General features: G+C 29.0%; 1 protein-coding gene across 1 annotated transcript; it reads right to left on the minus strand.

Annotated features, from left to right (window-relative positions):
* Positions 1-1,187: 1,187 nt before the first annotated feature.
* Positions 1,188-9,479, minus strand: LOC120274813 (disease resistance protein RPS2-like). The gene is made up of 3 exons (XM_039281346.1): positions 9,153-9,479; positions 1,951-4,396; positions 1,188-1,626 (listed from the first exon to the last, which is right to left on the minus strand). The coding sequence occupies exons 1-3, from the start codon at positions 9,384-9,386 to the stop codon at positions 1,472-1,474; spliced, it is 2,835 nt and encodes a 944-aa protein (XP_039137280.1). The 5' UTR covers positions 9,387-9,479; the 3' UTR covers positions 1,188-1,471.
* Between the last annotated feature and the right edge of the window lie 2,952 nt (positions 9,480-12,431).

Genomic DNA, 12,431 nt, shown 5'->3' on the forward strand with positions numbered 1-12,431 from the left:
TCTACTCTTACTCTCTTCCCATCTAGTCCCTCTACTCTTGAAAATATAGCCACTAGTTAGCCTATTTTAGAGTAGAAGTGACTAAATATAACTATTTTCAATAGTAAATAGACTAGTTGAGAGCATTTCTGAGTAGATGGACTAAAAGGGAAGAGAGAAAAATAAAAAGATCAATTCAGGTATTATACCGAAGAAGAATGATACCAATTTCCCCTTTATCAATAATGAGAGTGTTACATAAGGATCCACCACCCTAACTTCTCCATAACTCGAATTATAGGAAAGGTTTGGTGAGGGTATATAAAGCTAGAGAGAATTGGTCTCACAGGCAATGTGGGATTATGGACTTGAGCTACTACGTCCCAACACCCCTTGGGCCCACAGCCGATGTGAGACCCAAGATTCTAGCTCATCCAAGGCACAGCCCGGCATCGATATGGGACCTAGCTTTGATACCATGTTACATAATGACCCACCACCCTAACAGAATGATAAGTATATTGAGAGAAAGCCGGTGACAACGGCCAACGGTGGTGGCCTGAAAAACCTAGACGTCTAATACCATGTTAGAAGAAGGGAGAGAGAGAATGGAACAAGTGTATATGCTTGAACAAGTAACATGAATGACCCTTTGGGTCTACATATAGAGGATGATAAGTATACATATATGTCTATACATATATATACATGTATACATACAATACAACAATACATCTAATAGGGAGATAGATCCGTGCTATAGTGGAAATATTTATGATAAAAACATTAAAAGAATGAACTGTTTCCAAACAACAAAACTGTGAAAATGGAAACAATTATAACATGAATTAGAAGTGTTTTGTTACTTTGTAAATTAATTTCCTTTTTCTGTTATACCATATTACATATTGTACTAATTTTGTGAATAATACTATATATATATATATATCTACTATTTAATTACATTTTGTTTTACATTAAATGGCAAATGAAATCGGATATAAATCCTATCACGCAATATAGCTAATTTAAGAATTTAGATAAATATATTATTTCATATGTTTAATTCAAATAACATGACCAAAAGAATAAAAACAAAAAAATTCTTCCATTGCTCAAAGTATTTTAAAATAATTAGATATCTGATTTACAACATATGATCAATTCCAAGTGGAATTGAATATAAAGAGAGGAACACACAAGTGAAGTAAAGTAGGATGAATAGTCCAAATGATTCCATTATGAAAAACAAATAGTAGTTTATACCAAAACACTCTTTAATAAACACCAAACTCCTTTTTCCAAAGCACTCTTTGGATACAGAAACACAAGTTTGATGTTTCAACATTCTAGACTCAATTACATGATCAAATCTCTAGATACATTAAATATCATTTACAAATATCATTTACAAATTAAGTTCGATATTCAATTCCCAACTATCGTTGCCTTTTGAGAGGGCCAATTAATGCGCATTACTTTGTAGTTGAGATTAAGCTCTGGTTGTAGTACTTAACCCTTCTAAAGCAAGTGCTGGTTTATTGATGCTTAGCTCTGAGAAGGATTGTATGACGTCCATAGGATGAATACAAGGGCTTGGACAAGTCATGACTGGTGGGAGGGAGGAAGAAGATGGTTGAGAGGACCCTGAAAAAAGAGCAATTAGAATGCATATATTTACTAATAATACACATTTCCATTGTTAGATGATTTTATTTCTCCTCGAATATAAACAATATTTTAAATAAGATTTATAAATGAATTGAAAATATAAATTGGAGTCATCACTGTTGTTAATATCGAGGAACAAAACAAAAATAAATAAATAAAAAGAACTCGAGACTAACAAATATATAACACATACATATACAAATACACATGAAACTTTAATACAAAAACAAAGAGAGTAATAGATTAGGTGCTAAAACATGCAAGTTATGAGCTATAAGGGAAGAAAAGGGTGAAACTCACCAGCCTCTTTGAAATTGATTTTGGTTGCAATGTAAGATTTGATGTTGTGGCCATCATCCCATGTTAACCCATTCCACCAGTCTTCTTCACAGTCAAGTCTTCTAAAGTTGCTTGTAATAATATGTTGGGCAAAAGGGAGCCTACTTAATTTCGGACATCCTTCCACAATTAAATTTGAAAGGCATGGAAAAATAAGTGGATCATTGCTTATGCTCAGCAGACTTGGTAAAAAACCAATGCTCAAAATTTCTAGCATGGGGAAAGTTGAGTAGCATTCTGAAGCTTGCTGTATTTCTTCCTCCTTTCCACAGACAAATTCCTCTAGAATTTCACACTGCTCTATTTTTAGAGTAACAAGTGTGGGGAGATGTAGGACCCAAGGAAGATTCTTCAAACTCTTACATTTGGCAATATACAACTTTCTTAACTTCTGAAAATAGCTTCTGGGTTCCACTCCATTAAATTTAATCCAGTTCAGGTTCTTGAGATCCCACAAATGTAGCTTCTTGAAGTTGCTTTCATTCCCATCAACCACTAATTCCTTTAGCTCATTGCATGCAGTGAGTTTTAATTTTTCAAGACATCCACGATTCTTGCAACTTAACGATTCAAAAGAAATGGATTCTAATTCATGCAGTTTCTCTATTTGAATGTAACAAGTTGGCAATTCTGATATTAGTTTGAAAACCAAAGGAGATTTGACGAGCATGCCTATCCTTTTCATACTAGCTGCACTTGACCTCAAGCATTTTATTGGTACAAACGTGTATGGTTGTAGCTCAAGAACCCCCAATTTGTACAAGCTAGATACAAGACCCTCTTCAAGTTCACCAAGCTTCAGCTTCCTGCAAATTAAGAATTTTAATTCCTTGAGTTGTGCTAACTCGCGAGGAAGTAATTCAATTTTAGTCTTCGAAATGTTGAGATACTGGAGATTAGTCGCATCTTTGATGCCCATTGGAAGTTGATCTATGCTGGTAGATGACAAATCTAGGTATTCAAGTTTCTTCATTTGTTGGAAAATTCCATCTGGGAGTCTTATCAATGAACAATTGCCCTGCAGCATTAAACTCACCAGGTTGGGGAAATTATGAGACAATTCAGGCATTTCTTTTATTGCAGGATCCATTGTCACAGCTATACGTTCTGCATCTTTCCATTCTTCTATTTCCTCTGCAAGAACTTGAGGCTGCCCACTGTTGTTTCTTCTCACTATCCACTTTCCCATCTTCGTGCCATCTTGTGAGGCTACTGAGTGAACCATGCGATGTACCATATGATGCAATTGGACCTCATCACCCACAACTGTCAACAAGCATGCATTCTGTAGTCTACCAAGAAGATAGCAACCCTCATTGAAAGCTTCATTGTACTTGGTAAAAACAATAAATCGAAGCCCCATCCAACACTGGATAACATCTTCTTTGTAAATTGTAGGATAGTTGTACCACAAAGAAAAACTGAGAAAGCACTTCTTCAATGTTGGAGTATCCAAAGTCTCATAGCAGACTTTCAAATTATTGTGTAAGGTGTTCTCCATTTCTAAAGTATCACTGCTACCTGGCTTATCCAATTTATCAACCACATGCTGCCATTCTTCGACAGTTTTTTTATTTGACATAGCTTGCCCAAATAGTGTAAGAGCAAGCGGTAAGCCCTCACACTTATTCACCACTTCTTTAGCCAAATCATTTACTTTTTTTTTATTAAACTGTGAATCGAACTCCAAATCCTCAATTTTAGCATTTTGGTTGAAAATAAGCCATGCAGCCTTCTCATTTTTTAAGCACTTCACTTCCACTATTCGATGAGCTCTCATTCTGGAACACATGTCTCTATTTAAAACAGTAAAAATCACCTTGTTGTCACCAAGAGGAATTCCAACTTCTTCTGCAAAATCCACTTTCTGGCATATGTCATCCAAAAGAAATAAGAACTTTTTACCTTTCAAATAGCGCATAACGTTTCTTGTAGAGTCATTTGGCATATTCAACTCTTCAGCAATCTTCTTTTGAATTTTTTCCAAATTTAGATTATGCGAATCTTTAATCATAATGACTTGATTAAAGTTCTTCATTCCATCATCCAAAAGTGAGTTATAAATCACCCTCAGGAGTGTGGTCTTGCCTGTACCAATCATTCCATATATACCAATAACATTGACTGCGGCATCATTTAAATAGGTACAAATTTGATTCAGATAAGGAGTTTCCACTAAATCCAGTGGCATAGGTATCTTCATCGCAATATTTTCTCCTTGTGTCTCTGTCAAATCTTTGAAATCATTCTTCTCTCGTTTCAACTCTTTAAGTTGCATAGAAAGTCTATCTGCTCTTCTACTAATATTATACCTCGAACAACAATTTATACTGCAATAGCCACTAGCAAACCATTTCCCACGATACTCAATCTCCAACCCTTTTGCCTCATTGCATGTAGTTTTGCTCTGCCAGAAATCAATTTAAATATTTTTAGATAATATTCAATTAGAGTAGAAAAAAAATTGAATGCTATATTTTTATTATTATTTTAATCATATGTTTTAAATATTTTAATAATGCAATATTGCCTTTACATATATTTCACTCATAAAGTTTTGAGTTATAGGATTTGCATTCAATCGAAGCAAGTTGCATTGAGGGGGAGCGAACTACAAGTTTTTAAATAATTAATTAACAAAAATTTTAAATAATAAAATATATTTATAATTTTTTATAACAATAAGTAAAATTTAAGATAAATAATTAAAATTAATTAATATATCAAAATAAATATTTTTATCAAAATTTAGATTTTTTTTATAATTCTGATTCTGTGGCAACTTAAGATAACTAGAGGTTTATAACGGAATTTTAGAATAAACGCTTTAATTTATTTAATAAAAATTATATTTATTTAGATTTATTTTAACAAATACCTATTTGATATTTGATATGTTTGTTTATCTTTTCACATACTACTAAATAAATGATAAATGGATATATTTAAAATTTATGAATAAAACTCAACAAAGTAAAAATCTAACAAAAAAAATTTATAACAATAGAAAAACTACAAAACTCTTATTTATAATTAAAGAAATAAATACTATATTGATTTTGGAGAAACAAATGCGCGAAATAGCCATTATAAAGATCATAATAGAATTTTAAAAAGTTAGTTAGAGAAGATATGACTAACTAAGCATTAAAATAAAATATTTAACAACTGTATTATTTTAAAATTTAAAAATTAACTAAGAATAAATTACATTAATTAAATATTAAATTAAAATATTTTTGTATTATGATAATTATTGGTAGTCATTCAAAATTTGAGTTTTTAAAATTATTATTAAAAAATCTAAAGATGAGGATTTTTAAAAATTAAAGGGCCAAAAATAATTGCTTCAATATTGGCCTTACGTTTGAGTCGATGTTATTCTGGTTTATAATTATAAAAATATAGGTAATGTTTTAAATTAAAAAATTCTCATTTACAGACATACATATGTAATTTAATAATTTATCTGAATTCATTTAAATAATTTTTAAAAAAATAAATTATTTACATTTAAAATCTTATTAATTACAAAATAAACTGATATTTAAATATCTTGAGAAATGATAGCTTTCATTTAAACTTCTATTTAAATTAATCATAATTTAAAAATTTTATATAAAACTAAATCAAAGCTTTAATATTTCTCAAATCCCTCCATCAATGCACATTAATCAATCATATACATTTTTACAATTTTTTTTCATAATTTTTAAAAATAACAAACACAACAAAAACATCTAACAAATGAGAAATAATAAATAAATAAATCAAATCATTCAATTGAAAAATAAAATTTAAAAATAAAAATATAAAAATATATAAAGATAAACATTAAAAAATATATTAAAAAATATTTTGATAGAGGCGGGGAGGGCGTCGAGAGAAGGGCAAGCAAGGGAGGGCGTCCGGAGGGAAGGGGCAAGTGTGGTCAACAGACCCCACCGACAACAAGGGGCGACCGCCCTCCCTGCCCCCTCCCAGATTTGGGGGTTGACAGGGGGCGACCACCGGTTTTATAAAACTTATATGAGGTTTGTTTAAGAAGATAAATCTTCTCTAAGCATCTTCAACCATGACGCTAAATCTTAGATTTGGGGTCATTTGAACCTTCAACCCACTCTAAATTTTGACCATGAATTTGGGGTTTGGGAGTAGACCATAAATTTTGGATCAACAAAAGTTAACCATAAATTTGGGCCCCACACATTTAATATTTTTAAATTTTTTTTAATTTTTTTTTGTAATTAAAATTATAAAGTTAATAGTTCATGCATATAATTATAATTAGTCGATTTATATAATTATAAATTTTATGTGCAATTAATTAATTAATAATAAAATTTTTAACTAAATTAATTTATGATAAACTTATTAAACTAAAATAGTTAAAAATATATTTAAAACAATGAAAGACAATATGAATTTGGAACAAAATACATTCATAATAATATTGATAATAATGTATAAACATTTACCGATAATAAATCGAGCTATTAAATAACCTTAATAAAAGTTAATGCAATGTAAAAACTAATTATATTAAAACAATATATCAATATTCTAGGAAACTAATTGTTTTAAATTATTTTATTAGTAAAATATTACATAGTAATAAATATTTAATTAAATCATTGTTAAAAATAAATAAATTTGAAGTATTTCGTAATTGAATAGTAATAATAATAAAAAAGATGGGTAACAAAATATTATGAGAATATATTTTTTTGGGTAAAAATTTGGGGTTTATGATTAGATCATCTCCAACCATGACCCAAAATTTCAAATTTAGCTCCAACTCACCCCTAAATGTTACCCCAAATTTGGGGGTACATGTGGATGACCCCAAATTTGGGGTCCCACATATTTATTATTTTTTTAATCAATATATTTTATTATTATAATTAAAATTATATAATTAACAATTCATCTTTACTATAATTATAATTAATTAATTTATATAATTATAAATTTTGTGTGCAATTAGTTAATTATTAATAAGATTTTTAATTAAATTAATTTATGATAAATTTATTAAACCAAAATAGTTAAAAAAAATATTAAAAACAATGAAAGACACATGCACTATGAATTTATAACAAACTACATTCATAATAATATTGATAATATTGTATAAACATCCACCTATAATAAACCAAGCTATTAAATAACCTTAATAAATTATAATGCAATGCAAAAACTAATTATATTAAAATAATATATCAATCTTCTGGGAAATTAACATCACTTCCACCAAGATTGTCAAAAATAGTTTTCGAAGGGATTTGAGGTTAAAGGAGATGGTTGTTGAAAATGTCCTCTTTTTTACATAATCCGTGCTTGTTCAGATTGACTATAAGTACAAATTTTTGTGGGGGCAATATACTAATTCATAAGGTTCTTAAAACTGATGAGATGATGTTTCTTTCTTATATTTTGTTGTAATATTATGCATTTGTTGCATGTTTACTTACGATTTTCAATGTAAAATATCTAATTAAGAAATTTTTTTGTTGTTAAAATTGTAATCAACGATGTGTTTAATAAGTATTAAATATTTATATGAAAAAATAATTTCATTATTTATCAAGCTAATTAAGAAATTCATAATTAAATTCTAAATAAATTAAATCATAAAATTAAAAATATTTTAGTTGTTAAAATATTTCCAAATATTTTTATTAGTAATATATTACATTGTAATAAATATTCAATTATAATCATTGTTAAATATAATTAATTTCAAGTATTTTGTGATTGAATAATAATAATAATAATAATAATAATAATAATAATAATAATAATAATAATAATAATAAGATGTGTAAAAGAATATTCTAAGAACTTTTGAAGGTAAATTTCGGGATTTATATTAGAGTATAATTTATGTTAGCAGAATCAAATTTGAGATTTGAGGTAAAAATTTAGGATTGTGAGTCACTTTTATCATTGGGTTAGGCCAGGCCGCCCTGGCCCAACCCAAAAAATAAAGGTTTTGACCCAACCCTCGAGCCCAGATTTGACAGGCCTCATAAATAGTCCCAGCCCGGCCCAAATTTAAATATGAAATCCATTGCCTAACTCATGAGCTTAGCTTTTTGGATCAATTTTTGGATCAGGTCAAGATCGGCATGTTGAATTTAGCCCGAATCAGCTCATTGTTATTTTCTTTGTTAACTTTCCTTTATTAAACTTTGTGATGATTTAAAAATAAAAAAAAATAGAACAAATAATTTTATTAATTTTTAGTATTATTATATTTTACTTGAGAAAAATATTGCATTATTACAATGTCAGTACATCCAAACTAGATTCGCCACCCACTCATTTTGTCAATCATATGCATGTTTTTTTCATTCTACATAAAAATTTGACCTCTATGTACTTAATTGATAAATGAAAATACAGCCCTCTTCCAAGATGAATTATGAAGGGAGTCATTGGTTGGCTTTACATGACTCATGAAGTTTGCCCATGACAATTAATCACTTAGCTAGTTAGCTCCCTTGTATGATGATCTTATTTCAATTAATTAATCATTTGTAATATTTTTTTAATTTTTATTGTTAATATTTAGTAATAAATATAATGGGTCAGATCATGGGTCGACCTATTGGATCAGCCCAAAAAAAGTCCAAAAGGGTCAGCCGGTGCTTAGAAATGATATCTATATCCAATTCAAGGTTTGTTTGAGTTGGACTTGGACTGACCCGTCAAACATTGACTTTGGATCTGATTTGGATCAGACTTGGGCCAAGCTTTGGTAGGTCCGTAGGCCTTGGGCCAAATGATGATATGAGTTGTGAGTTGGAAATGCTCTTAGAATATAATTTATTGTAGAAAAACTAAATTTGGTATTTGGGGTAAATTTTTTGATTGTGTGTTGGAGCTGGTGTTAGATGCATGTATTTTCCCCAAAAAAAAAAAAAAAAATTGCAATAGCACAAACTAGAAATCAATGATCCTGAGAGTAGATTAGCACAGATTTGACTGATGATCAGAGTATCTAATCTAGATGCATTAAAAAAAAAAAATCAAATATTTAGGCCGAAGAAAAAAGATCACTCCATTTTCAGTTCTCTATAAACTTGAGAAAGAATTATTGTCCTCAACATGCCTACAACATGAATCAATATTTAAAAATCTGCTTCAAATATACCTACCTGCTCAAGCCACCGTTTAACTTGATAAGTGGGGATTTTACCCAGTTTTTCTTCTTCATCTTTTAGTTTCACCTTCACATCCTCGCTCAGAGCAAATACATCTTTGACCTCACTGGCCAAATCCACCAGTTTCTCCTCGGTCAGACAAATATAGCAGATATCATCACGCACAACCAAGTTCCTCATGCATGCACAGGCAGCGTTAATTGCAGCAGTTTCCATAGCCGTAGCCATGAGAGATTATTAGATCTCAACAAGCTAGAGAGGACTCCTCCTAGCAAACTCTGTACTGGCACAAATATCATTCCCTTTCTGAGTCAAAGGAAGCAAAACAAGAATGAGGACAAAAACACAAGACTGACTTTAATATTTCAAATAAAAATATATTAAAATTAAATATTTATTTTTCTAATTTTTAATAAATTTTTATGAAAGTTAATAAATTTGCCAACAAACACTCATTGCTGTTGCTACTGGGTCCCTTAAACGTGGGCGAAAACCGGATGCCAGATTCCTTATCCTATAGGATGAGGATTTATTCGCTTTAACACATAACTTATCTATATTTATTGTATATATATATTATTAAATATATTTTTATTTAAATAATAAACAAAAATTAGTTAAATAAATCTTAGTTTAATATCTTGATGAGGTTATTTGCGCGACACCAAATGAACTCTCAAGCTTTTTACCGTCAATTTTCTTTTCATAAGTAATAATTATGTAATAATAATATTCATATATAGTTATTAATTGATTAAAAATATTAATTTTCATTTTAAAATATTTAATTTTATATATTAATAAAGTCAATATTTTGCAATAAAATTTTTCTTCAACTAATTAGAAAATTAGTCAAAATACTGTTATAAAATTAATTTATCACATAACAAGAAAATTCAAGCTTATAAGAATATAAAACTATTTAATTAAAAATTTAGAAAATATTACATGTTGACGGGAATTGAATCCGCGTTGGATTCACAATTCACTGCCTTAATACCAGTTAATTATGATAACTTTTAATAAGTTTAAATTGAATAACAAGGACTATGTGGCTATAACGGAACCAATCACCACCGCATCATTAATTCATTATCCACTATTGTAATTAAATTGAAAGTTAAATAGTACCCTCTTTGTTCTTTTTATCCGTCGTGAATAACCGAATCTCACAAGGAAATTTAGTTATTTCGTATAATTTAATAAAAAATTAGTTATTTTTCCAAAATTACTCCTAATTTAATCATCGCATTTCTCTCATATTAAATTTTAAAGAGAGAATTGAATATAATATTAGGGTAATTTTGAAAAAAAATAATAAATGCTTCTAGATGTTAAAAAATGACTGATAAAAAAGAACATGGGTTTATGACAGATAAAATGGAACGAAAGGAGTAGTATTTTGTAGTTGAACAATTTAATAGAAATATTATTTTTAAAAATACATACACTAATAATTGATTTTTTAAAAATTTATATTAATAAATATTTTTTATCGATTAAGTAAAATTATTTTATATAAAAATTTATTGTCAAATATTCTTGGACGCCAATAATGTAGAGGGGTACAAAGTTGGCTCCAGGTCCATTTCAGCCAAATTTATTATTGTCTATTTCTAAATAAGATATCAATAATTCTTGGGCTGTTATGTGAAAGCATGATTTAAACAAGTCAAATTAAGTGGCTATTATTAATGATGTGGGCACAGCGCCATTGATGAACATGTACTCCAGTTTCTAAAAATAATTTTTGCGTTGATATTTTTGATTGGATAATACTGTACAGGGAAGCCGTTTGTCCAGTTCTTGGATATTTAGATTTTTTATCAAATTTTTTTCTTTAATATTTGTAAGCATCAAATTAATTATTTAATTTAAGTAATATCAAAACTATCCTTAATTTATTTTTTTCTTGCCCTTAATTTTCCATCATGATCATTTATTTAAAGTAAATGTTTTATTTTTTATTTTTTATTTTAAATATTCTTGGGTTTTTTTTAAAATTGGTCATAACTTTTTTAAATATTGTCAAAATGACCCTAGAGTCATTTTATTTGTCAAAATGGCCCTAGGGTCATCACATCAATGCCCAGGCTGACTAGGTATTTTTAAATTAAAAAAATTCTTATTTTTTATATTTTAACCATGTATCTCTTTTATAATTATTTAAATAACTTATTTGTGGTCTTTTATAACCCAAATTTCTTTAAAAAAATGTTATTAGAAAACATTATTTTAAATTAAAATTATTATTATTAATTATTAAAACAATAATTATTTTAAATTATTTTATTAATATTTTGATTATTATTAGAATGGTAATTATTGAAGTGGGAATTATTTAAAATTATTTTTATTATTATTAGTAAAATATTATTATTATAATGGGAATTATTTTAAATTATTTTAGTGATGAAATCCGTCCAGGTAATGACTTTGATTCGAGTGCCCTCAATTGATTAAGTGATGCCCACACCACATCCAGGCGACGGTGGCATCCGAGAGTGATGCCCCCACCACATTACTTGGCATCACATAAAACCCTCTCAGGTCAAGTTTTATCGAGCGGACAAAACCAGATACCCTAGGGACAAGCGCCGCCACCGCAAACATGCACCGCTCAGTCCCCTGGCGAGGTCCGGGTGGCTCACTGGAAGCCATTTGGACATTCCATTGTCGTGCACACCATGTCTCGAGCGATGGAGATCGTCGCGCGTGAGGCCCTCAGCGCACTTAAACAAAGGAACATCGACGCACTACAATAGATGGCGGAGCACCGTTTTAGGCCTACTCTTGTGAAAAATATTATTAAAATAATTTTAAATAATTACTGTTATAATAATTAATAATAATTCTAATTTGAAATAATATTTTCTATTTTAATAATAATATTTTAAAAAAAATTGGGATAAAAAAGACCACAAATAAGTTATTTAAATAATTATAAAATAGATGAGGGGTTAAATGTAAAAAACAAGGTTTTTTTAATTTAAAAATGCCCAGGTAGCAGCCCAGTCAGCACATGGCTGCTGACTAGGCATTGATGTGATGATCATAAAACCATTTTTGACAAATAAAATGGCCCTAGGGTTATTTTGACAAATAAAATGGCTCTGAGGTCATTTTGACAATATTAAAAAAATTGGGGCCAATTTGAAAAAAACCCAATATTCTTCCTTTTATTATGTTTTTCATGACAATAGTAAAATATTTAAAACCTAAGTGAAGCAATATATACTAACTTTTCATTTTAGAAAACACAAAAGAAAAGGA

The sequence above is a fragment of the Dioscorea cayenensis genome, chromosome 13, assembly GCF_009730915.1.
Source record: "Dioscorea cayenensis subsp. rotundata cultivar TDr96_F1 chromosome 13, TDr96_F1_v2_PseudoChromosome.rev07_lg8_w22 25.fasta, whole genome shotgun sequence".
Lineage (NCBI taxonomy): Eukaryota > Viridiplantae > Streptophyta > Magnoliopsida > Dioscoreales > Dioscoreaceae > Dioscorea > Dioscorea cayenensis.